The 26,823-nt window shown below is 37.6% G+C and overlaps 1 protein-coding gene across 1 annotated transcript; it reads right to left on the reverse strand.

Moving 5' to 3' along the window:
- Positions 1-553: 553 nt before the first annotated feature.
- LOC148590317 (stabilin-2-like) lies at positions 554-24,482 on the reverse strand. Its single transcript, XM_088539191.1, has 16 exons — positions 24,399-24,482; positions 20,306-20,439; positions 19,135-19,250; positions 15,660-15,745; positions 15,272-15,341; positions 13,301-13,396; positions 12,890-13,015; positions 11,543-11,739; positions 10,505-10,638; positions 7,167-7,300; positions 5,294-5,376; positions 4,158-4,307; positions 3,080-3,223; positions 2,222-2,284; positions 2,011-2,130; positions 554-943 (listed from the first exon to the last, which is right to left on the reverse strand). Exons 1-16 carry the CDS (start codon positions 24,480-24,482, stop codon positions 863-865), a joined length of 1,818 nt encoding a protein of 605 aa, XP_088395317.1. The 3' UTR covers positions 554-862.
- Between the last annotated feature and the right edge of the window lie 2,341 nt (positions 24,483-26,823).

Consider the following 26,823-nt stretch of genomic DNA (forward strand, 5'->3'; position numbering starts at 1 on the left):
GGTTTGCCAGGCATCGTGTTGAAGAGTTTACGGTTGGACTCAATGATCTTGAAGGTCTGTTCCAATCATAATGATTCCATGACACAAACTCTCATCTGTCTTTGCTAGAAGCAGGGACTAGGGCAATGATAAAACTTAAGGTTCTTGTAGCCTTAGTTGCTGCTGATGTTGCTGAATTTTTCTCTCTCTCTCTTCTTTTTTTTTTTTATTTCCCCCAATAGGAAAAGGAGTGAAAAGTAGGGAAGTTGGTTAGCTGATGTAAAACCAGCCTGAGAAACAGAAGACAGATGTTAATTTTAGCAGAATTAGCCGAGAAATCTTTATTTCAGGAAAAACAATTGCTTTTCTCTTCCTTTTCCTTATTCCTGTAGATCTGCAAAGCTGACAGTGCCCCATGATGGGACTTCTTATTCCACAGCAGAGTAAATTTAGCAAGTACCAGGTTCAGGATTTTTTGATGTGTGTGTGTGCATTTTTTGCTTTTTTATGTTTTTTTCTTTTTTGTACCTTGAATGTGGCTTTGGGTTTGGGTTGTATTTGTTTTTCTTTTTTTTTTTGGTGTATTTTAAAGTGGAAATAGTTACTTACTTGCATGTAACATTAATTTGACATGACACAGGTAGTTTTTATTTGCTGTGGTTCAGAGACTGCTCTGTGCCTCCTCTTAGGTTTTTCTACTGAGTGGTAACACTGAGGTAGATAGTATGACTTCTCTTTCAGTCACCTATAGGTATGACTATTAATAAAGGCAAAGAGATAGCTGCCCTTCTTTGCAGCCGTGCTGTGTAACACTGAGTAGAAGTCACTGTTAGGAAACCTTTGTCTTCAGAGTTGCAAAAAGTCTGGAAATACTTTTACACCTCTAGGAGAGTAAAAAATCCATGGTCACCTGAACGTTGGAAACAATGTGGTATCGGATGAGCTCCAGAAGCTTCCAGGAACCCTGCAACAATATAAACGATGTCGTTTTAGCCAAGCGTGAAAAACATGAAACCAACAGGCTAATGAGAGAATGTATTGATAAGGACAATGATGTCATTCATTTCAGCACTAGAAATTTTTGGGTTAACAGTGGTTAACAGGGTTAACAGGTTAACAGGGTTTGGGTTAACAGTGTTAATCTCTGTTGTATGCATCCTTCTATTTTGGCACTGGCCCTTCCTGTGCTATGAATTGTATCTTATTCCCAGTCTCTTGTCCCCCCTTTGACCTTTATGTTTTGGAAGACATCAACAGGTCAGGATGACAACATACGCCTCCCAGGGCACTGCCACTGCTTGTCCAGACTGATGGGGAAGCCTGTGGCATCTGTCCCCTGTGACCGTCCCCTCTGAGCAGTGACACCTCGCAGGAATGGGTTTGGGCTTTTCCATGTGGCTGATGGACTGTGCTATCAGGGGAAAAGAAGGGGAGTGGAGACCCAGTGTTTAGGTTTGACATTGCTTCATAAGACAGATCATCTCAAATCCTGCTTCTCGGATGGAGGACTTCAGGAGATATGGAAGTTGTTCTGACGCATTCAGAACAACGGACTAATTTCATAATGCTGTCTTGTCTATAAGACAGAGCTTTATGAACTTTCTTTTTCTTGATTTCAAAGGCAAATGGAAAACAGCTGAAACGAAAAATATCTCTGTAGCCAAAAAATGTTAGTTAGACAAATTAACTATGTAAAATATTATGCTGAGAAATAAGGAAAAAACTCTAAAAAAAACCCATTTTAGAGACATCAATAGTATAGTAATGTGTAACAGGTAGCAGAGCAGAGGTACAGCTAGTTCAATACCATGCTTCAGATAATGGCCAGTAACAGAAGCTTCAGAAAAATCTGTAAAAAGTATCATATTTGGCAGATGCAGAATAAACTATATTCTGCATTAGGTTTCTTACTGATCTTTAAATTGTTGCAGATGCCTTAAGCTTAGGTCATAGCAGATTAGTTTAAATGAACATTAAAACTGGAAAACTATCTACTGATTAAGAATGGTTTGAATTATAGGAAGACTATACCTCTGTGGAAAGCAGGTAGTCCAGATCCCTGGCTTTCATGCTGTTCAGAGCATCATTACTTGGAACAAAGACTGTGTAAGGTCTATCCTCCTGTTGTAAAAACATTCCTAGGCCAGTTTTCTATTTTGATTTAAAAACAAAAATAAAATTATATGTTGGTTTGCAAAGCATCTAAAAATAGTTTAATGGAATTGCATTTCTGGATCCTTACCTCTATCAAGGATGTAAATTGGCTGTATCTTCCATTATTCTGAAGCACTGACATTATTGTTTCCTGAAATGGGATGAATATAAGATGCATTTTAGTTGGGAGGATGGAATGAATATCAATTCTTAGGAAACATTTGTTGAATTAATATGTGAGTCTCAGTTACTACATATCTGAACATATTTGGGTTTCCTTATTGTTTGTATTGCTTTGGTAGTCCTGGCTGAGATGGTTGAGTCCTCTTCTTGTGTTCTTGGGCTCCATTTGCCCAGTGGTAGAGACTGACACGATGTCCTGACACTGTCCTGAAATACTATGCAGTCACAGAGCATACTAACAATATGAGGTGGGGAGAAAAGCATTTTCATATATGTATTCTGAATGAGAATAATAAAGCATTTTCAAAAAGATCATATAAGAAGTGAATTCGCAAGAAATTAGATCAAGCAGAGCACCAAAAACCTAAGGTATCTAAAAATATTAATTTTTATAATTCAGCCTCATTTTTTTTCTTTTTTTTTTATTGCTGGTTTGAATACAGGTCTTGCCTGCTGTCTGTCAAGAAGTCATTATTTGCTTGTGAATTCAAGTGAAATGCTTTGACTGTGATTGCCCTGTTTCCAAAGACCAAGGCACAACTCAGAAACTATAAGTACAACTAAGTTGTCTGTAAGCCACCTTGGCAAAAGAGTGGATATGTGTCTGCTGTGGAAACTGCACCTTTTATTTTGAACTCTGTTTTTCTGAGTTGAAGCACAAATAGGCAGTAGAGCTTGTCTAGCTGCTTCCTTCACATTAAATTCATATAAGACCATGTTAAAATTAACTTCTTTACTGGCATACATACAGCTTAAGTCTCACCTCTTTGCTGCTTTCAAATGTTGGATCCATGTTGTCCATGGCTTTGTCAATAATGTGCAAAATCCCATTCGAAGCAATTATGTTCCCCTGCAAAAGTTTTCCTTTCCTCCTTCCTCCTTGAATCCTAATTCTTAATTGATAATCCTAAAATAAGGCAGGAAATAGATAGTGAATTCTTCCTTATGGAATTAAAACAGAGAGTATGCATGTTGAATAATGTCTAACAAAAATTTTCATTGCTAGCACCTGGGCTATTTAGGTCTGATAAGACCAGGGATTGCTTCCAACACCTATCATGGAAATGGAAGAAAAATCCTTTGGATCTTGACCATATTATTTTGTTCCAGGACATCAAGGTGCAGAAGAGAAACAAGGGTATCAGGCAGAATTAGCCTTGTGGTGAAGAGAGAGCAAAAAGAATCTGTAATCAGGTTCTCATGATTGCTACTAATAAAAGTCTGCAGGAAATGATTTAAAATGTGATTGTAGTAAAGCAGTCAGCTCCTGTTATCTTAGGGGACTACAACCCATTTCCTTATATTATATGTATATTTAAAACTGCAAAATGTTGCTGATTATGCACTGTACTGAAGTGTGCAGGAAGCTAACAGGCCTGGGACTGAAATGGTATTTTCCTGTTATAAATGGAATGCAGATCCTTTAAAAAGCATATAATAGGTCTCTTTTCTCGGATGCTGCTAATCTAGTAGAAAACATAAGGCGTGCTTGATTTCAGTCTGCGGTACAGAAAACATACATATGGCTATATATAGCCATAGAAATCTTTGAAACTGTGGGATCAAACTGACCTGATGTTCTCTGATATTAAATAAACCTATCCAGGAATGAACCTCTCACCACTTTTTCATGATAATGTGCATGTGTATTTTTTTATAGTGAAGATTTGTATTTGCTGCACTGTTCAAAGGATGTCTAGGGCTACTCAGTGTAACGTGAGTCTGCAGTGCAGCTGGTGCTTTCTCTGCATAAGCAATATCAAAGGTGGGAAGAACTTTTGTACTCCTTCCTTAAAACATGGAAAATTAACCTTGCTAATGTGGGCTGAAAGGTCACTTACCTTTTCTCCTCTTGATATCTCCCCTGACTTGCCAGTCAAAGTATATATCACATTAGTGTTATTTAAAATACTGGTATTCAACTGACCAGCAATTACATGGAGTTTCACAAAGTACTGTGCTTTCAGCTTATTATTCAGCAAGTCCATTATCTAGAAGAGTGAAAGGACAGAGATGTATTTCAATACAGGTTTTATCTAAAAAACAAACAAACAAACAAACAAACAAACAAAAAACCTCTCACTGTGAATGACATCCCCCTCCCTCTGTTACTTTCCAAAATGACAATTTTCTTCTGAAGTGACATTATAGAGTTTTAACTGAGCAGTGGCGTCTCTTGATTTCTGTTCAGGTTACATCACACTCTTATGTCCCTGCATAAGCAGGGAGTTTATCAAGATATCTCCTGACTTCAATAGAAGATGCTGAATGGTAGTATCTGAAAATCCAGCCTTTAGGCCACTTTTTAAGCCCCAAATAGAGATGGCAGGGAAAAGTATTGTTTTTTATTTTTCTTAGCAAAAATGTTGGAAAGTTTTTGATTTCCATCTGCAAACTTTACTTTTTCTCTGTGAAATAATTGAAAAATATTCCCTTTCCAAAGTGTGTTCTTTCCTACGATTGTCCCTGTTGTTCTCACCCAGAATGTGAATATGCGCAGATTGAGACAAAATAAGAACACATTTTTAACCCTGTTTGATCACTAAAATTGTTATGTTTGACTTTTTTCTACTAAAAATATTTTAACAGCCTTACTTAAAAATTCAATTTTCAATAAATTCAGTAAATTCAAATTTCAATAAAAAATTCAATAGACCTTCCTGATGAAAATTCAGATCTTAATTCAGAGCCTGTCCCAACTATATTAAAAAAAAAAAAAGTAAGTTGTGTATGCACATGTAAGACAATTCAAACAGTACTTGAAACACAACTGCATGCTATCTTGACTCAGAAAATAATTTTGCTTTCTTTTCAAGTAAGGAAAAGAATCTCTGGTTCCTGGACATATATGGTAAGCCAGAAGTGTGCTAGAGCAAAAGGGTCTTCTGAATCTGTAAAATCAACCCCCTTTTAAACACAGGTCTTACTGCTGAAAGAGTTGAATCCCAGTTATTCACAGCTCTCTCTGCTTACTTACATTTGTACCTTTGAGCCCCTTGTTTGTTGGCACAAGCACAGTAAATGGTCCCAGACTACTCAGTGGCCACTCATAGGCATTTTCTTAAAAAGGAGAAAAAAAAAATCAAATGAATATTAAAAAGCTTTGGGAGACGTCAATTTAATTTAAGATTTTTAAATCTGATGGTGAAAGGTGAGAAGCAGGGCAGGTACATAATCTAAGTGCTGTCGCACTTGTTATAGACTAAGGCAAAATATTTGGTGTACTTTTTTAGTAACCCAGATTACATAACATGCAAACCAGGGTGATAGCAATGAAAATACAGCTTCTTTGAAGTTGTATTGGTGTCTTTACAAGGAAACAGGTTCCTACTTTAAATTAATTGTCAGCCTTTGTCAGTTGAGGGGAATGCTGATGACAACCTGTTAGTAATAAAAAGATCAGCAAACAGCTAATAATAAAAAATGATGCACTGCTAAATAGTTAAAGTTCATCTGCTACTCAGATGATATTTCCATTTCCAAGAGAACAGTATAACAGCAATGAATTATGTAGCTGAAGTCATTAAATATTTCTAAAATTCAGTCCTTTTTCACAGGTTTAAAATTAGAACTAAAATTACTTATAGTTGTTGTAGATATGATGTACTAGAGTATATATCTTAAAATTCAGCTTAATATGCTGTCTTAAAATACAGTGTGTGAACTATTCTGCTATATATTCTACTTAGTTTTTGAAAGACATTAGAGTGAATATATTATAAAATAACATTTGTAGTTAATGTCTCTGTAGATTTTGACTGATAAATCAAACAGTGCATGTATGTCCAAAAATGAAGCAATAGAAAATTTGGATCGTTGTTAGCAAATGTGGCACCCAGCATGTCAGGCACTTTCAGACACTTAAGGAGGACAATAAAGAAAGTGTAGCCTAGTACTCAATACTGAATTGTGCACTAAATACGGATTTCTGCTTTCACTGTTTTGTGTCCCTAGATTGCCACAAATATTAAGGTCATTGTCAGATTTTGTCCTCAGTGAGATATGCAGAATTCCCCTTTTTTTTCCTGGTCAGGAATTAAGGATATTTAACTTAATTGCTGGGCCTTAACGAAAAGGAGCAAGCAAATTATATTAAGTATGAAAATTTCCCTTATATTTACAAATTAAATTCACTCAATTTGTTGAGTTTGAGTGACTCAACTCACGTCACTCAGTTCTAGCGGTGTTTGTTCAAAGCTCAGATCTGTGGGATTGCAACTGAAGTTGATTGGGACAGTTCTGTTGATTTCTTCACACAGTGACTGCAATAACTGCTGAAAGCTGGACTCAGTTCTTTGGGCATCTCAGTTTTTTGGCATCCTTGTACAATTGCAAACTGATGTTTACACTGTTGGCCAGGAGAGCGACTTAAGGAAACTGAAAGAATCCTTTACCATTTTTTCACACTTCTTCCCCTTCTAATAAGTTTTTCACAAATAATTTGTCTTCCATTTCCCAAGAGCAGTTCTGTAGTCCATATGCACAGTCTGTCCTGATTTCCAAAGTCTTTGCCTGTCTATCAGCAATTCCTTCCACTGTAACATCTTTCCTCTACTACTCCTTCTACTTTACTTTAGAGGCCATTTCCTTTTCTTGTTCTCATGATATGCTTCCAAACCTCAGAAATACCAGGAATACTATACAGCTCATCTGCTTTGCAAAGGGCAGTTTCATCTTGAAGAAAGGGTTGTATTTTTTTTTTTTTCAGTATTAAATTGTACTACAGTAAGTACTTGGATCTGCTTTGGACTAAGCAGCACTGTCCTACAGCTACGAGTGTTGCTGGGGACAGGCAGGGCATGATTAACCCACTCAGTAAGAACTGACTCTGTTTCTGTTTGGTTACTTACCCATGAGAGATAAGGCAGATGTCAGCTTTCCTTGCCACCGTCCGCCCACCTCGGCATTCAAGTCTCCAAGTCGTTCCATGATGTTCCCGTAGCACATAAAGCCATTCCCAATGTAGCCCCCCTGGCAAGTGCACCTGTGAAGAGACTGTCACCTCAGTTGTGTGCTGAAGCACAGTTGTATGCTGCTGTACCTGCTCCAGCTATTACTAGTTGCTTCTCTGAAAGCATTTTTTAGGAACTATCAATCTGTTTTATCATCTGGTGAATGGATGTTGTACCATGCTTTACTAAATAATGATACAAAACTCTTAACTCATCTCTTGACCAACTGCAGATTTCCCTTGCTCATGTAGCTATTTCTGTGGCTTCTATTGCTCTGGACTATGCAGTGCGATTAATGTGGAATTCCATCACTCTGCAGCAAAGATGTCCTTAAATCCCTGCTGCTTTGATTTTTTTTGGTTGCCTTGTATTGGGTACATAGCACTTGAACTCATTACTTGGGCCATCGTGCCTGTGAGAGTTACAGGCATCATCTTGAGATGGGCTGCATTTGAAGTGGCTAGTTACAGCCAAGACAAAATCCAAGAGACATTTATGAAAGAACAGTCTAAAGTGTCAATATGGCATTTTCTGTCCCATGAGAGAGGAAACAAGGTTCACAAAAATTGAATCTTATGGCTAAGATTCAATGGCTAGAAGAACTCAGTATTGCAAGAGCGGTGAAAAAATAACATTGGTTGTTCATGTTATTAGGTGTTAGTTGGTTCAAATGGTATATATATATATATATATAAAGCTTTAACTTATGAGAGCCTTGACCTTGTATGAACCTGGTTATTCATAGGAAATAGCAGTTAACATTTTCTAAAAACTTGGACTCTTCCAAGCTGTCTTGCAGTGAGTGGCCATCAGTGCCGTCTGTTTTTCCCAGTCGTGGCTCTGTGTGTTGCACTTGTTAGAACTTCTTGCTGCTGCTTGGCTGTGCCTGGGAGACTGGCTGGTGGTGTCAACTCTGAGATTTATTCATTTTCAATGGCTAAAATTAAACTAGATTCTTGTCAACATGTAACACACACAGAATGAAAATATTTAAAGGGATTAACAACTATATAGTATTGTATATGTATGACTGTTGCTACTTCTATTTACCTAGGAGGGGGAAGAGAATTATGTCTTTCTGGAGACAGAAATCACAAATTTCCATGTCTCCATTTTGCTTTAGTCTCATCTAAAAGATGTTGGGTTTATTTCTAAATTGAAGGCAGAGCCAGGGTACAAGTAAGAGTGAATATTAATAGGCAAAAATGAAGGTTAGTTGAGGGAAGGCTAGTTATGCTTGGAAACCAAAGAACACATGGCCCAATACACAGTGTAGTTTTGCACCAGCTGAAGATTTTGGGCTTCAGGGCAAGGCTGATGGTAATTACTGTGCTGAAGCAATGTCATAGACAGTGTCAGCATTCACTCAGAAAATATCTATATAGGAACAGAAACAGAGACGATCTTGATTTTTTCTAGAATGGGGGGAGGGTTGCTTTATTATACTGTTTAAAAACCTCTTCATCTACTTAAGAGATTCATTCCTGTCCAAATCATCTGATTATGGGAGAAGTGATGACATGCGAAAGGTTAACAGTGCAACTGTGTCTTTAATAAAAACATAAAAAAGATTTGAGGGTTCTACTATAGCTCTCTGTTTCAGAAAGAGTTAAAAAAAAGGAGAAAAAAAAAAGCATTTAAAATTTGGATGTAGCCAAAATACAGTAACAATGTCATAGCTATTGCAACTATGGCTTTGAAAAGACTGTGTCCACCTGAAACAAATAGTGCTGCTTGTTCCAAAGTTCCTCTTTGATGAGGGGATTCTCCTGAATTGGAGAGTTGGAGTTTTAGTTTTGCCAGATAGGCATTTTTAGCTTGATTAGAATCCCACTCCTTTCTTCAGTGTTTATTTATTTATTTATTTATTCCCCCTTTAAAAGTCATGGAATAGATGACACATATGGAGTTCGAATTGCTTTCCCCTCCACAACCATAAAGTTTTAATTTTCCTATTCTGAAATTGTCAAAAAATCCTCAGTTGTTGAAAACTGAATTGCAACAGTGAAAAAGAGATAAATTATGAAAAGTACTGACTGATGTGATCTAGAATGGTATTTTAATTTTTCAACTCTTAAAAAAAATTGAATTTTGGTCTTGACTTCAAATAGAAATATTAATCAATCTTAAACGTTTTGCATCTGGCTCTACTATTAATGCTGCTGTCACAAATTGCATAGTGACATAGTACTATAGCACGCTCCAAAAATGACCTAGGATATATTCTAGATAAACTTGTTAGCAATACATATTGATTTAAATGATTGTTTTTTCCACTGTAAAAGTGAGGTGCATGATGAAGCAAGAATAGAAAACAGTACTTTCCCAAATGAACACTTTTTATCTATAGATCTATATGACAAATCATTTGTTTCCATATTATAAATAATGCTCTCTATTGCCATTCCCATTATAACCCTCAGCTCCTGAAAATTAACACTTGAAATGCACCCCTTTAAATCCAGTACTAGCCATCCCTGAACTGTAGAAATATGTAATTTCAAATATTACTATTAATATAATATTATTAATGTTATAATATTAATATTTGGTTTAATAGAATCTTAAGTTTTGCATTAAACAGACTTATAAGATTTATGCAGAAAATTTATGTAATGGACAAGATATTCTGCCAGAGGTCTTGCTATTTCTCATCTGTTTGATTCAAAGCTTTGTGGCATCTGCCTAGGTGAGTGTTCCTTCAGCAACATGAGAGTCAGATTCCTTGTTACATCTATATTAATATGCTGAAAGGGGCCAAGGTCTAGGCTTGAGTGCTATCCCACATTAATTAATATTGATTAATATTTAACATGTTACCAAGCATATTTTTGGCCCCACCAGCTAGTGTTCTCCCAGACAATGCCCAGGCAGAGCGAAAAGGACAGTGTGTGCCAGGGATCATTGCCAATAGGAAGTTACTCTGCTTTGAAGGAGGGAGAGACTTCAGCTGTGAGCCAGACTGTTCTGCTTGCCCTAAGGAATATAAAAAGGTCTTGGCTCTTTTTATTTACAAATGCAGAAATGGTTTCTGACAGATATAAAAATAAAATTTAATAGGTATTAGCAAACGGTTTGATGAAATCTAAAACTGCTAGCTGGTTGACACTAAAACCATTAAATTCTTCAGTGAAGAAACTTCAGGAAGTCTTCATCCACTGAATTTGTTTTCATAGCCAGTTTACTAGAAGAAAGAGGGGGAATCTGAGTGAACATTGACAAGGAAAAAGACTTACATAATTTGTCCAGGTGCAGACATTGAGCATTTAGCTTTGTTATGGCAGGTGTTGTTAGTTTTACAGATGTCTTCCATGCTGCATCCTTTTCCAGGTACAAAGTTTGTGTAATGTTCTTTGCATTCACAGTGAGACTAAACCAGAGGGATAGGAGAGGTGAGAAAAAAAAAAAAAAACCAAACAAAAAAAAACAGACATACTCAGATTGTGGATTTCAGCTTTTTCTTTTTTTTTTGAACTAAGACCTAAAAACTGCAAACTTCAAAAGGCCTACTTTATCACCAGGTGAATTCAGATGCAAACATAAAGCTTATCCATATTTATTCAACTCCTAGGCTTTACCCACTCAAGAAAATACTGACTCCCCAGTGAAATCTCCTTCAGATTAAAGCCGCAGATTCACTTCTGGGGCCAGAACCAATGTGACCTGGGAACATTTCAGATCGGTGTGGATAGGTCGGATTTTTTTTTATTCTCTATCCCTACAGTCCTCTGTCTCTCAAAAGAAGTGTGAAAACGTATCATTAACTGGAGAGGCATTACAACATCACCACTGAAATGCATCAAGAACTGGTTGCCAGCCACATGCAGACCACTGGGAGACACCTGAGCGGAGCAAACTGTGTGACTATGAACTCCAGGACCACGCTCCATGGCTCCCTTTTCAACTTTTCAGGGTGGCCAGGCAAAATAGGCATAGTCTTCTGAAGTCACACTGTCAGTGGCAGAATTTTTACAACATTAAGATCAAAGACACTTCCCAATAGCGTTAATAATATGTGGCCTTTGTATGGTGCCCACTTAAGAGGGAGAAGCTTCATTTCAGTGCCTCTATTTAGGAGAGATGAATTTTGGCAGGAATAGTCTATGCAGGGACTCTGGGTCATCAAAGGGCTTATGCCGAAGATAGGAATAGGGTTTGTCCTTTCCGAGGTCTGTTTCAGTACTCTTGTGCCTTTGGCAAGGCTCCTTTTTGGAGAGAAAATCTTATTAGGCTGTTGACAGAGAAAATGCTCTGGGCTCCAGTTCAACACTAACCTTTCCTGGACCATCATATATGCAAATGGTAGACTGTGGAGGGCAATTTCCATACACTGCTTGGCAAGGGTCTATGGGTAAGCAGACTTGACCGTCACCTCTGTAACCTTCTTTACAGGTACATTTGTGATGATTTGGTCCAAGGTAAATGCAGTCAGCATTGGAATCACAGACATTTTTGGAACATGGGTTGATAGCTTAGAAAAAGAAAAGGGAAGGAAGTAAATGAATTATTACCCAAAGTTCTAAATTTGAGCACAAGCATCTAGCAGAGCATCTCAATGACAAACAAAAACTGGGTAGACTAAACTTCTCATGATAGCCAAGTCCGAAGTATTGTGGCAGCATAAAAACAGAAGGGAGGAATGTGTTTATATTAACATAGCAACCAACCGTTTGCTTTTATACAGGAATGATCACTTAACTTGGGAAACTGAGTTAACAAATTAAAACATGTAATGTGCTTATTAAAGTATCACAACTATTTCACTGTTTTCTAATGGATTATAACAGAGAAGGTCAGGTAGGCGAGATGAAGCCAGTGAAAGTTTTAAGTTCATGTTAGATCAGTAGGAAAATATTTCTCAATATAATAGGCCTTCACTGTTTTCTTTCCGGTGATTAAATATAATGTCATCTGTTCAGCTCTGCGGGAAATTGGCCAGCAAGTACTTTAGCTATGTCTTCCACACTTCACGGTTTCATGAAGAGACTACAAGCTCACTACTTATTTCAATGAACCATTTTCTTCAAGGCGATGGCATTGTTTGTCCTTGTTCAGAATCCAGCAGTGCTTGGGGAGCATTTTCAGGCTTTTTTGTCCAGTTTAGGATATGATCAATCACACATTGAGGTGTTATTAATGGTAGTTCATGAAAAATAGGAAAGACTAAAATTAACTTTACTTGACTGCAGGGTTTATATTTAGTGGTGAAGCTGAGCCATCACATGACAGATATTCAATACATATAAGCCATTGGTTGCTATCATTGATTTTTTTGAAACATAGGTGTTCACACTTTGGCAAGTAGATTGACCTCATGGGAGTGGTTTTGTAAGAACAGCAGTTGGGCAAGTGGTGCTAATTACATAGTATCCACACTATGCGTTTCAGGGAATTTGAATATCGTTACTTTGGTTGTATGGACTGAAGCCTGTTAGCATCTGGACTGATGAACATTTAGAGCACCTTCTACAGTTCAGTTTCATGTGTACGCTCAGTCTGCTATGGGATATGAACCAACAGATAATCGAGACAACAGCGAGATTTGAAAAGTGCACTCCTGATCTGAACAAAAATGCTAGTGGAGATGTATTCTGAGAAAAATGGGCATCAAAAGTACTTACGTTCACATTGTTTACCATTCCCATGGTAATTGGGCAGGCAGGTACATTCCAGCCTTGTTCCATCTACAGGAGAAGTGGAGCACCTGGAGTTTGCAGGGCATTGTAAGGCCTCACATTCAGCTATTGCTGAGGGACAGAGGGTGACAGGTTAAGCATATACTGCATTCTGCAGTTTACCAGTTCAAAGAATTTCCAGTGTAGAGACTGCTGGTTCTATTGCTCCAGTCATTATGCTGGTGACTGAAGGGCTGGAGATGGTTATGTATGGTTATCCCATACAGGGTTTGAGGCTGGGTGTATGTTTGGTTGCTCTAGAGTGTCTAATGTGAGACTAATGGTATGTTTGTCCTCACCAGTTCTAATGGCGTCAGTGCTACTGAACATGTCTTATATAGAAAACAGGATACTCACGCTGCTCACAGCTGAGCCCTTGGTAACCAGACAAGCATGTACATCTTCCATCGCCTGTAATTCCACTGTTGCATACTCCATGAACACAGTTGCAAACTACATGGAGACATGGATTTGCTTTACTAAATAACAGCAGTGTTTGAAAAGAAATGTTTAGTGGTTACAAATGGTAAATAATGTCCTAGCCAACGCTTGTGAAATATTACAAAGTGCAATTTTCAAAACCAAGCTTTGACATATTTCCTGAACTTATGACTGCCATTAATATGAAGATCAATTCTCACATCTATATACACATCTACATAAATAACAGATACTGATTTTGTAGGCTAATAACAGCCTCAGGGCCTGAATATCTTCAAGTTTATTATGTGGACCTATGCTTTAAACATCAAACTAACAAGTATTTGTTAACACAGAATTTAATTAAAGGATAGTCACTGAAGCAGGTTTTATTTGGTCCTCTTAGTTCCTATATTCTGTTAATTTCTGCATACAAATGCTGTGACTCTGTGTTCAGAGTTCAGGCAACTATGAGACTCTTATAAATGATTTTCAAGCCCTTATGTATACTTAAAAACTTTTTAATAGAACCATTTCAATTAAGGTAATGATGTTTTTTATAAAGGCCCTGAACGGTTACACTAGGAAAAGCCTGTGATGGGTGCACTGTTATGTTGGTGACTTCCTGTTCAAACTGCAGTTATATAGTTTATCCATTTACCTTTACAAACATATGCTGTGTTCATACAAACCACCTACATTAAAATTATTAGTAATATTTTACTTATGTCAGTAGTCCTAGTTTAAGCATTGGCAATGCCAAAAGCATTGCTAAAAAACAATTTTTTAAAAATGCACAGTCTTTACAGATATGTAAAGAACTTGGAATACATTAAATATCTGAGGATTGAAGTCTAAAATGGTCCTTAAATTAATATGCAGTTGAATCCTTCAGAAAATGTGCCGAAAGTTATTACATTAACAATATTGAATTGATTAACAAAAATAGCCCAGTTGGCTCAGTTGCATTTATGTGTATCAACACTGGCATCCAGTGGACAGCTGATGGAAAAAAAAGGCTCTTTGAATCAGCAGTGGTGTAGGATTAGTGTTGAAAAGCCAGCACAGATTATTTAAGGTAGGGCCTTTCATAACTCTTTTAAGGAGTTACATATAACTCTTTCCGTGGGCCTTGAGGAAATGAAGAGATTTGCTTGTACACAGAGTTATTACCATTTAAGAAAGAGGTAATATACTTAATATTTTGGGGAAAAAATGTGGATTTGTCTGTTTAATGCTCAGAAATAGTCTGGAATGAAAGTAAAATACAAAAAAAATTAAGAAATGGACGAGACATTAAGTATTATGCTATTTGGATTATCTTGAATGCTTCAAATAGTTCCAATTCCCTTCCTCAAACTACATTCCCTTTCTCCCAATTGAAGTAGGAGCAACCAATGAAATAATCATCCAGTCAAAAATAAATAAATAAATTTAAATAAAATTAAGTAAAACAACTAAGCCAAGACATTTTTTTTCACATGAATTATGGAACTACTCACAGAAAATGTTATGGAGACTAGAAAGAGAGCTGGATTCAGAGACTAAGGAGATAATTTAATTATGCTCGATGAAGGCATACTTGGAAATTTCCTAAGGTGGCAAAAATGATTCAAATATCTAATTTATTAGACTGTTGGCTAAAACAAAGATACTGAAGATAAGATTAAGATGTTTTTGTAATATTTCCGTTAGAGTGTTTGTACAATTTTGAGCTTAATCCAGCCACTTTGGGAATGAAGAATTGAGCAGCTATGTATTTTTCCTTTTGCGTTGCTAGAAGCAGATATCAGCTTTTACTAGGAAACTCAGATCCTCCACCTATTCCACTATAACCTCATAGTATACCAAAACAATTTTCATTTACCCTGTTTTCCCCCACTTCAATAAAGAAATCTCAGACCTTACCAGATGTACAGTGAGGGCCAAATAAATGATCTTCAGCACACTTTTCACAGGCTGTTCCACTAAATCCTTTCTGTGAATTACAGAAAAGAAATCAAATCTTAAATCTTTCATCTATGCCTATATGGATAGATACACAGACAGCAGCCTGAAAACAACATATTTTGCTCTAAAAAAAAATCCTAAAATGTGAAAGGATCAGTTAGTTAATCATAAATGACTACTGCAATAACAGAAAACATTAAGTATTTGAATTATGTTTTCCCTCTGAGATTTTTTTTTCAATTTTTAGCAAATCTTCAAATCACACCTATTGTTTCTTAGCAGAGATTATTTGCCTTTTGGGGGAGTTGTTTTGTTTTTTTCTTTTCTTAAAGAAGGAAGAACATACCTGACAGGTGCATGTTCCATCCCCATTTATACCCTGAGAGCAGACTCCTCTTTTGTTGCATGGTGACGCAGCTCCTCCTGGACACTCTAGAAATAATATTTAAGCAATTAGCCAGTTCACTCTGATACTTAAGATTGCTCTTGTTCAGCAGTGGTGAAGATCTCAGAGGCTGTAGAGACTTGGGTCAGAGAAGGAGCTCAAATGGTGACTGCGATTTTGGAACTGCCTGAATATCTTTACATTGCAATATATTTGCTTCGCTGAAGCAATCACCTTCTTGTATTTCAGCTTAACATAGTTACTATAATCAAAGGATTGCATTTTCTTTTTTTCTGAATTGCTTTTTCCAGTCTGTATTGATTTTCCACATTGATCCACTTCTTTCTGCATGTGCTTTAAAAAAATATGTTTTTTGATAGAAGTGGAGTTCGCCTGACCATTCATTCTGTACATGAATATGGCTATAACTGATTGAAAATCTGCTGTCAAAGTTTTATCTAATGCAAAGTTAGAATTTAAATAAAATTTCCTTACAAATTACACTCTCTTTATGGAAAAGTTTGGCTTGGTCCATGGTGACCCCCATAAGACCGTAATATTTGATATCTGTTTCAAATCCTCTTGGAGATTGAATACCAGCTATGTTGTACCAGCTATGGTTCAACATGTGAGACCATCTGATCTCAAATCCCAAACAGCACGAGAGAATAAGAAGCAATGACTACATTTTCAAATCAAAACAACTTAATTTTTTGGCTGAAATTTTCCAATGTTCATTTTTTTACTAAAAGATTATGTATAGAAAATGCATATTACAGTAATTATTAGACAAATTGTTCTGCCAAATGTTGTAGAATTATCCTTGGTTTTCCTTATAGCTTTGCAGCTTCTCTGTGGAATTTATTAAATCTCTCACATAAGCTCTTTCTTCCTGCAGGCTATCAGTCTAACTGGAGTATCTACGTAGCAAAATCCTGATGCAGGTGGTATGTGAATGTAGCAAATTCCTACTGCTCTCATAGCTCCTCCACTGTACTTTACTAGTAGATTTATTGCTTATGAAGAATCTTGATTTGTACTGTGTGGGTGGAAATTCTTCCTCTTTTTGAGAGGAACAGCATAGATTTATGGTCCTATTGAGTAACTTAATCCAGGTTCTGAGTTTTTAAGTGATACAGGAGTTTTCATGAAAATGAATATCATTTGGGTAGAGTGATGAGCAAATATGTGGATATGTGTATATATATATATGGTTATATACACACACACACCCCTAACTTTAGCAAGAATTTGGCTTTAAACCAATCTATCAATATTTCTCAATTTATCCTTTAGTTATGTATCTGTGAGGTCTGCTGGATCTGAGTAATTTTCTTCTGTAAATATCAAAATATTTATACAGTGAAAATTTTAGTTTACCTCATGCATGCTGAAAAAGATTTATTAAGATTTGAGATGAAATAGTTAAGAATGACATAAAGTAATCAATAGGTATTTCTGATTTAGTCAGTAGGTTTCAATGAATCTTATTATCTGAAGAATATGAGAGTTCTGTTTCATTCTTGGGACTAAGACACAAACTACTCAATTATTGCTATGGATGAAAAGAAGTTCGTTCAGTGATATGATGCTTTTACTAAATATGTAAAAACAGGGAAAACATGAGAAAATTCAGCTGACAGTATAAATATGAAGAAAGATACTGCAAAAATTGCTGACATTTTTTTTTTTTTGCTTTTGATGTTCGTCATGCTTCCCTGTGTCTTGTTGCTTGTTTTGGTAGAACTGCTGAGGGACAGCTTTATCTCTATCAGAAATTTAGCAAGTTACCATATTGTTTCACAAGCTTAGGTGGCAGGTAAAGCTCTTGGTCACTCTGCAGGAGGCAGTGCTTGGGACTCTGCCTCTGGCTGTCAGTAGGACACTAGAGTAGTGCTGGCATAATCATCAGGGCATAATACCAGTATTCAGAAGATTCAAGCTCTTTGTTTTTGTTTGGGAGGTTTTTCACAAAAAAAAAAAAAAAGCAAAAAAAGCAACAGATTTTTTGCTTCGTCCTTGTAGTTTGAAGGACAAATCTTTATACTTTGCGTAAAAGAGTTTAAGTGCATCAGTTTCTTTGCCTCACAGAGTTTATTCCACAAGTATTTTTCAAACTGCAACTTTTGGGGGAGATTACGTATCTTCACCTCACTCCCGGCAGGTGTAGTCTGAAATAGTGGGCAGATTTTTTAAAAACGAGATATTTTGAATGGTACGATTTGCTATAACTCGGTGTATTCAGATCTGGGTGCAGGAAGAGCGAGGGGGTGCATACTCTGGGAATGGCCAAGAGAAGCGCATGGAGATGCCCTGTGTGCTCCAGCCTGGGCTGTGCACCTCCCTCCCAGGGCAATGAGGGCAGCTTGGGAGTCTCACAGGGAGCGGAGGCAGGGGAAGGGAAGGAAAGGACACCTCTGTCCTTCGCACACGTATTTCAGCACATGCTATCATTTAAGGAAGTTGGAGTGCTATTTAAGACCTTATTCTGTCCTTGCCATCAGATGCTTAAGCGAAGTGCACCCCAAGTCAGGGATTTTTCCTCTAGTCTCAGGAAGGACTGGCTTTTCCTCTGAGCATTTCAAGGCGTGCTGTATGCTCTTAGGGAGACTGAGATAAGGAAAAGAGCTGTTATCTTCCTCTAAGTGACAGCAGGAACAATGCTGAGACCTTGATTCTCAGGGGCTTTGTTTTTTGGGGCCAGGAAGTTTATTTGGAGGAAAAGAGGGCCTCCTGGTTTGCGCAGCCTTAAGCAAGGACACAGGCAAGGCTGGGGTCTGGCTGGGTGGTGAACTCTTTGCTCTCTAGAGCCACTCACAGCGCCCCGCTTGGCCTTGCCGAGCACCCTGAGGGTGGCAGGGATAACCAGGTGTAGCCCTGTCTCTCTACTCCTGGCACCAGGCCTGCAGTTTGGTGGGAAAATGGTGAATAATCCCAAGAGCAGTGGTCTGCGGAGGAGCACTACCGACTCAGCTCTTTTACTACGGAAGTAGTGCTAAGTTGGATTTCCATTATTTTGCTTTAGTAAATAAATGAGTGCTAGTTAAATCGTAGTTTGGGCCAAGATAGAATTATATTTAACTATTTTCTAGGTAGGACTCCACAGGTACTGACCCAGGCCTTGACTCCTTTAACTAAAGAAGGAAATGCTCTGCCTTGGCAGAGAAACCTCATCACTATTTTGTAGCCCACTTCAGCAGCAGTACATAAGGAGATATTGAAAGGCTTTTCCTGAGGAAAGGGCAACTGGAGGAAAGGCACTCCTGATTCTTGCTGCTTGAGAAATGGCCTTTAGTGTTTTCTGGATGTTTAAAAAATTTGGAGGAAAAAACTCCTTTGAGAAAGAGAATGAAAAGACCAAGGTAAGTCAAAAAATAAAGAAATAAAACTGATTCACCACTGCACTTCATTCAAATTCTGTCAAAAAGGATCTTACCCATACAGTCGGGACCCCAGTGACCCTGGCAGCACTCAGGTTGTTCAAATTCCTTCATACAAAGATGCCGACATCCAGGAAAAGAAAGAGTATGTGTTTTAATTTCTAGATAATACCTAAGTGAAAGAAGTTGGGAGTTACTTTAAAGTGCTTAAAATAAATGATTTTTTTAACTGTTGCTTCTCCTATCAGTATCAGAGAAGAGCACTTTAAATATAACTTTATTGATCTGACTTTTTCTAGATTAAAACGTAAATTATACCTCAAGGTCTAAAAGATCATTGCAAGCATTTCTTTGCATAATATATTCATCCTATTTATTTTCTGCAATCTATAAACAACAATTTTCTGTATGTTTTTATTTGAAATTGCATTTTAAAAAGTTTAAAAACTTTTAAAAAGTTTAAAAAACAGGAACATATTTCTCAAAACAAAACTAAAATCTTTTCTGATTTACAGATCAAAAAATTGAGTTAATGTAAATACTTGTTGGGTGTTGGGTGTTTTGGAGTAAATACAATTATCTATTTTGAGCTGACTTAGATTTTAAAAATTCTTTATATTTACTATGTTCCTGTCCTTTCTGCCACCAATCTACAATTTGTACATTTATATCATTCATACTGAGTAACTGCAGAATAAGTATGAAAACCATTTTATAATATCCTTCAAAAAGTAAATTTCCTAAGCAAATAGTACCAGTTTTCATTTTCTTCTTTGTATCATTAGCTGGCCTCTTTTCAGTGGTGGCCACTGATAGGACTAGAGGAAAGGGCCACAAACTGAAGCACCAAAAGTTCCACAGGAACTTAAGGAAAAAATTCTTAACAGTGAGGGTGACAGTCCCCTGGAACAGGTTGCCCAGAGATGTTATGGAGTCTCTTTCTCTGGAGATCTTCAAAACCTGCTTCGAGGCAATCTAGTGCCACACGCTCTAGGTGAGCCTGCTTGTGCAGAGGGGTTGGACTAGATGATTTCTAAAGGTCCTTTCCAACCTTAAGGATGCTATGATTCTATGATTGACCTGAGCATAAAAGACTCCAAGTGAAACGTGAATTCTGGAGCTGGTGAAGTCAAAGGTAAGTATTTATTAAGAAAAATGCATAGAATAGATCCTTAATACAAATGTTAATAGAAATTCACATTTTCTAATTCATGAGGAATTAATTACCTGCAGTCTGGTATACCAGTCCCATTGGTAATTTTGGTGTACCCAGCAGGACACTGGGTTTCGAGGTTTAAAGAACAAGGTAGACATTCCGTTTTCATTCGAATGAGCAGCTTTTGATCACATTGCTTCTTCATCTATAATAGGAAAAGATTAATTAGAAAGAAAACGCTTTCAAAGTTGGCCTAACTCTGCCCCCAGTGGCATTGCCAAGAAAATACCAAGCTTAACTCAGTTTTATTCTCACTCTCAGGCATCATCTCTTATTCAACAACTACAAACCCTTGCTCTGGGGCTACTTTCAGTTGTCTTCTCAGCACAAAATACTTTCAAACACTGTAGGATAAGCCTTTGTAAGTGTTATATTTCTGTTAAGAATGCTTTTATGAGCAAATGCTAAATTCAGCCTACTTAAAGCACTGAGTTCTAAAGACAGCGTCAGCCTATTTAGCATTAATTCTGAAAGTGGTTTACGTTCACGATGTGGGATAGAGAAAGACAAGTGCCAGCTTCTTCATTCAAAGGTAAAATTGAACATTAGGTGCAGGAAGTTGCTCTTTGCTCTCTGAGCATAGAGTAATCCATGATGCTTTGTTCCTCTCAAAAGGTGGGTTTCCTATTATCGGCATGGCTGTATCTTAAAGGGTGAATAAGTAGTGAATGAACTGAGAAGGTGCCTAAAAAGAGAAAGCGATCAGAGTATTGTCACAGAGGAAGTGTTGCATTTTGTGGGTGTAAAAATGAGTGTTTGGAAAATGTCCATATACTAAAAATGATCTCTCCTTTCTGCTACTCAACCTATCACTCAACCTATTTTAAAGTAAAATGTTTTTTTGCTGAACTCCAACTTATGTGGTTTCCTCTTCTGTCTTCCTGTTAAGTATTTGTAGAAATAAGTTCATAATGCTGAAATGATGAGAAATGATCCAAAGCAAAATACTATTTTAAAAATCCAATAAAAAATACTAAATGAAATTATCAGTTTTGGAGAAGAAACGTTGGATGCTGTTCAAAAATAACCATTTACCCATTGTTTTCTAAATATGGATCCACATAGGTGGTCTTTTAATTCACTCGGGCAACATTGACCACAACAGACTTCCCTACCTCATACAATACAATTTAAGTTATTTCACTGACTAGGATGTTAATTAACTAGTCAGTTAAGACACTGGCAAACATGTCTGAATAATTGCCAGGCCAAGAGGAGGAAAAGTTGAATGCTTATCTTTAATACCTCTAACGGCCCTCTGTGTGCGTGTGTGTGTATGTGTATAGGTAGATGTGAGCATGTATGCAGGAACTAGTTGTGACAGCATGCATTTAAAAATATCTACATATGACAATAATAGTCTGTGGAGATTATAACGAGTTTCAACGATTATAAAGCCAGAAGGACAATTATACTTGAAAATAACACAGAGTATTGGGGCTCCTTACATAAAATTTATTCATACCAAGCATCTATTTGCTTTGAAAAATGTCAGTTATGGAGAATTCACACAAAGCCTGGTATGTTATTTGTGTAATAATTTGTCTGCCGTTGCTGCTTCACTTCAATTTATAGCCACTTCTCTTGTATATTTTCTATGATAGACAAGAAACTGCTCTATTACCAGATTTACTTCTCACTTCCTATGAATCCTTGCAGCCTGAGATCAAAGTACGTCTTCTTTGTGCAACTAAGTAAATACAGTTTCTTGAATTCCTTGCTGTGAATTCCTAGTTCTTGATTCCACAACCACTCCTCTGGAGCCTGACCACTTTGCCTATAGCCTTCCTGAACCAGAAGTGTCACAACTAGCCCCTCTGAGCAATTCCAGTGCATAATGAATTGTGGATCCCAAATCTGTCCCTTGTGTCATCAAATCAGCCATTAAGACTTTGTGCACCAATGTCACAGCAGGATCTTTGGCTGGTTTGATATCAAGGGTCTGTTTGGAGTCATCATTTGTCATGAGGCTAGAGTGGTTACGTTGTTTGTTGTGAGATGGATAAGTTCCAATAATTTTATCCTGTGATTCCCACACAAAAGTGTGTGCACGTGCAACCAGTGTGCTATGCAGGCAGTACTAGACGACTGTGCTCATGTGGGGTACCGCAACCTCACTGCAGAAGCTCACAGTTGACCTGGGCAGGTACACTAATGCTTTGGGCAGGATTTCTAGGTGTACAGCCGCCTAAGAATTCTGGATTTATCCCCTTTTTCAGCTGTCATTAATTCAGTATTTGTGATAGCAGCACATTTCAGTAATAAAGACTGTGAAGGTGCATCACAGATAAGTGATAAGATGAAATGGCATGTGTTCTGAGGGATGCCAATTGATAACGATCACCCAATTATAAGTATTTTCTGAGGTCTATTTACTTGTTCATTTTTAATTTTATATTGTTGAAGTCCGATCTGGGCAACTTTCAAATGAGGCAGAGTTACATCTTGGTTGTAAAATTTCCTACTGTTGTGCAGATGTGTTTCAGAGATCTTTGAAATGAAAATGAGACCTTTTTTCAGATTTGGATAAAATGTGGATAGTGCTCATCAGAGCACTTGGCAAAGCAGTGGCGAGTGGTGCTGGGCCACGTGGCCTACCTGCCGTCTTGACAGGATCCAGCAGCTCCAGCTCCTTGGGTTTCAGGTCTTGGATGGCTGCAGGCAGAGCATCACTGCACTTCGCTTCCTCTTCCAAAGTGCCTCGCAAGGTGTCAGCATGAGCCAGCTTCAACACTTGCAGCCCATATCTCCTTTAAAGCACATTGCCTTCCCAAACCCTGCTCCTAGCACTAGTGGCCCGATTAGGCAACCCATGCTTAACATAAGGCTCCTCAGGCACCAGACTTAGAACCAACACAACATAAGCGGCGCAGTCTGGATACCTTCACTCCTATGAATATTTCCACTGAGCCCAGGCTGTGTGATTAATGCTAAAGGCTCATCATAAATGCAGAGTGGTTGCTGCTTTACCTGAGTCTTTATCTGAGTATGCTACTTAAACTGGCACTGGGTAAATCACTAAGAGTTTGAGGCTGTAAAAACTCCTGGACTTGTAGGATATTGAAAAATAAAAAGCTGCTGGCTAGGGATGGCTGAAATTACTTCATTACAGTATTATTCATCAAAGAGGCACTCCTGTCAATAATATTCCCCTTCTGGAAAATTTCAAAGAGATTATTGAAAGACAAAATCTAAACAGATTATACCTTCCTCTCCCTCACAGCATTCAAAAGTGTTTGATTTAAAATCAATAATAGTGGGATTATTTCCACTTTGTCATATTCTGTCATTTCCCTTTTTGCCATTGGGAAAAAATGGAGGAAAGGTCATTTCTAAACGTTTGTTTTTAAAAGACAGAATCAGGTAACATATTTCCCAGGACTTGCTTGAATTTTTCAAAATATTTTTCCATTTAAAAAGAAACCCCAAGAGTGAGGATTTTTTTTTTCTCCAGTAAACGGTATTTTAAAGCCTCTTGTTGTGCGATAATTTAAATGGGTAAATGTCTGCATGTGTAATTCCTTGGTCAGACTTGCAACGTGTTTTCTTCCTCATTACAGCTGAGGTGAAACTGCAATTTGTGAAATTGCACAGATGTGAGAGATTTGTACATGGCATATGCTTTTGTGGCACACATTCTCCTGAAATCTATGAATCTCATATTTAAAATTTATAACTTTATACAATTATTATCAGTAGCTAAATTCCATATTTTTCTGCCTGCCAAAATAGCTGTTCTAGCAGAAAATCTAACGACTTTTATTTGTTGTTGCTTCTGATGAACACGTCGGCTACAACTTATTGCCACACTCATCAGTTTTTGGAGAATTTTTCAACATACTCATGGCACAACTTTTAAGCCAGATTCTTATCTGGACTAAATAGATGCAGTTCTGTTGATTTCAGAGGACTGAATTATACAACTGTTGGTGTATCATTCAGTATTCTATAATATTAGTCACTGTTTCAGTGGGCTTTCTTTCACCTATAAGATAGATTATCTGATAACTATTCTCTAATACTGAAAAACACCCCCCCACACATACTCCATGATGTAATAAAAACATATAAAAATATTTTTTTGGATAAAAAGCTTTTTCTTACCTGATCTGGGACTTGTAATGCTGAAACCAAATTGACTGCAACCAAAGAAATCATAAGGAATAAAGCAACCATCTTTTTCTCCATTGTGAAGAACTTGTTTTTCTTCAGAGCCATGCAACAGGAATAATAAAATTATGACATAAAATGAATGTTTTTAGCATTATACTACTTTTTTCTGCATTTTTAAGCAAACAATTTAAAATTACTCTTCTCTTCCTGAATGCAAATGAGTGAACGATATGGCATATGAATTTTAGGTAAGAGAAATTCCAAAATGCAGGGTCTTTGCTGAAAATTTTCACTGCTAAACCCTTCCTAACTGAATGACAGGATATCCTGACAGGGCTCTGTTCATTTATCCTTCTCTCTGAAGCTGTTGACAGTGCAAAAACAAAGTCACTCAACTGTTATGACAGAAGTATTTTTTTTTTCCTTTTAAGCAGTCAAGAACTGAGGATTGGAGCAATTGCTTTTCTTGTTATCATTGCATTTGTTCAACTGATATTAGGTAAAGACACTCTGGAAGTGGGCTTATTTGCTCTATTACCGTAAGGGTGGGTGCCCCCAGTCAGTTCTGGAAGAAATACTACTGAATTTATCTCAGGAGAACAAAACAACATCTTCCAACTTTGGCTAGCTGGAAAAAGAAGGAGATTCTTTTCTTTCTAACTTTTTTTTTTTTAGGTTGCCTTATTTTGATTAATTTCCTCAAAATATGCAGTAGAAAATTCACTCAGCTATGTTGCGTGTAAATGATTAAGAGGGTTAGTAGAAGGACATTCTGAGTAGCTGAAAACTGTTCCCCCTCATAGTTCCACAGCTTCTTCTTGGTCTTTCACTGCTGCTCTGCCCAGGTTTATAAGGGCAACATCTCTCATTTCTTAAATAGCTGCTGATTAGGCTGCCTCCAGCTTAACATCTTCAGTTTGTGCCCTTGATGTTATCATTTTTTAGTCACTGAACGCACTCCATAAGTGTGTGTTAATACAAAGTTTTGTTTTAAAGCTAGTTACATTGCTGGTTAAGCAGTTCACATAAATATGGTGGCTAGAAACCTGTTACTTTCTCTTCCTTTCTCCCAAATTCCTATTTGTAGCCGCAGCTACATGCATTCATTCTATACTATAAATGAAATGTTATAACCTATAATCTCCATATTTTTTAAAGAACTCTGTTGTGACATATATGTATTATAAAAATGCATCGAATTTTATAATATAATTAACTGAATACTGCAAAAATGCTGATAGGAGATGGCAAGGCAAGAAGTTTCCTGTGCACTCATCAGATCCTGTTCCTTTCTGATATATGATGAGGAAAATAAATTATTTCTTGCTTATGCAGACAGGATAGCAGCCAATGGTCACTATGTAATTCTAATTGTATATATGGCCTTAAGAATGACCATTTCTGTCTTCTGATGTCAAGGTCTCTCACGTGGCTTCAGTTTTGCATACAATCTGGTCTGAACTAAAGGTAGGAGGAATCTCACAGAATTTGAATAAATGTGAAGTTTGGGAGTAAAAGTTATCCTCCCTCTGCTGTACAACCAGCAACAACTGGGCAGCTTGCCTCTTGCTTGAGTTTGGGCAGGATAGCCATCTGGGCAGGGTCCATGTTACCTGCGTGCAAACATGTTTGCCTCCAAGCCTGCATGTCTCATGTCATGAGCCAACAGCTTCTATGGCAGCTTGAAAGCAGCAGAGTTCCTTTCTTGCCTGCTGCCAGCTCAGACAGTGCAGTGGTGAAAGGAGCTGTAAATCAAGCATGGTCCTTTCCTGTTCTTCCTGTTCTGTAGATCTAGATAAAAAGCAACAGGCATCAGCTCTTTTTTTTTTTTCTGCCTCCCATACACACATTTGTCTGAAGTAAACTCTTTTTCCTTCCTCTCCGTCTTTTCAGAGTATGGTCTCTTTGCTAAACACTAACGACTGCTTTCCCTGCTCCAAAGAGAGCCTGGGCACTGTTTCCTGTTATTGGTAACGGGGATTTTCCTAATTTGCAGGGAATACATGCGGGCTGTGCCAGGCTGTGTTAGCAAGCTAGTAGGTGACTCTATCACTCTGCTCGGTCAGCTTCTGTCCCAGCCTGGGCAAAATTACAGGCTAGCATGTCACGTAGCAAAGAGGACAGGCTGCCTTGGTAGGGCCTGGGGTGCGCTGCAGCTGTGCAAGGCCGCCTCGGGCTGGAGCTCCTGTCGGTGAGTGCACACTGTTGGCCTAGGGAAGGGGCCTTGTCTCCTGCGTTTCGACTTTTCATTTTAGACCTGTTAGGGTTGTGGGTCTCAGCCTGCGGAGACCTGTGATCATAATGTTTCTAAATATTTCCGAACCCACGTTCTTTTTCCACTTCTGACCGCAGGCCATAATGGACATTTGCTTGGGAAAGTGCCAAGGAGTTCGTGCTCTGGTTAGAAGCAGCAGGA

The sequence above is a fragment of the Tinamus guttatus genome, unplaced genomic scaffold (genome assembly GCF_059628265.1).
Source record: "Tinamus guttatus ecotype Peru unplaced genomic scaffold, ASM5962826v1 Tinamus_guttatus_pri_ptg001471l, whole genome shotgun sequence".
Taxonomy (NCBI): Eukaryota; Metazoa; Chordata; class Aves; order Tinamiformes; family Tinamidae; genus Tinamus; species Tinamus guttatus.

Bases quoted from the DNA above. Each gene is read 5' to 3' on its own strand.
- LOC148590317 (XM_088539191.1), bottom strand. From the start codon at position 24,482: ATGGAGAAAAAGATGGTTGCTTTATTCCTTATGATTTCTTTGGTTGCA. The intron at 5,377-7,166 runs GTAAGTAACCAA...CTCCTTTTTAAG, and splicing joins ATCTGCCTTATCTCTCATGG to AAAATGCCTATGAGTGGCCA. The intron at 2,131-2,221 runs GTAAGGATCCAG...AAATCAAAATAG, and splicing joins AATTTACATCCTTGATAGAG to AAAACTGGCCTAGGAATGTT.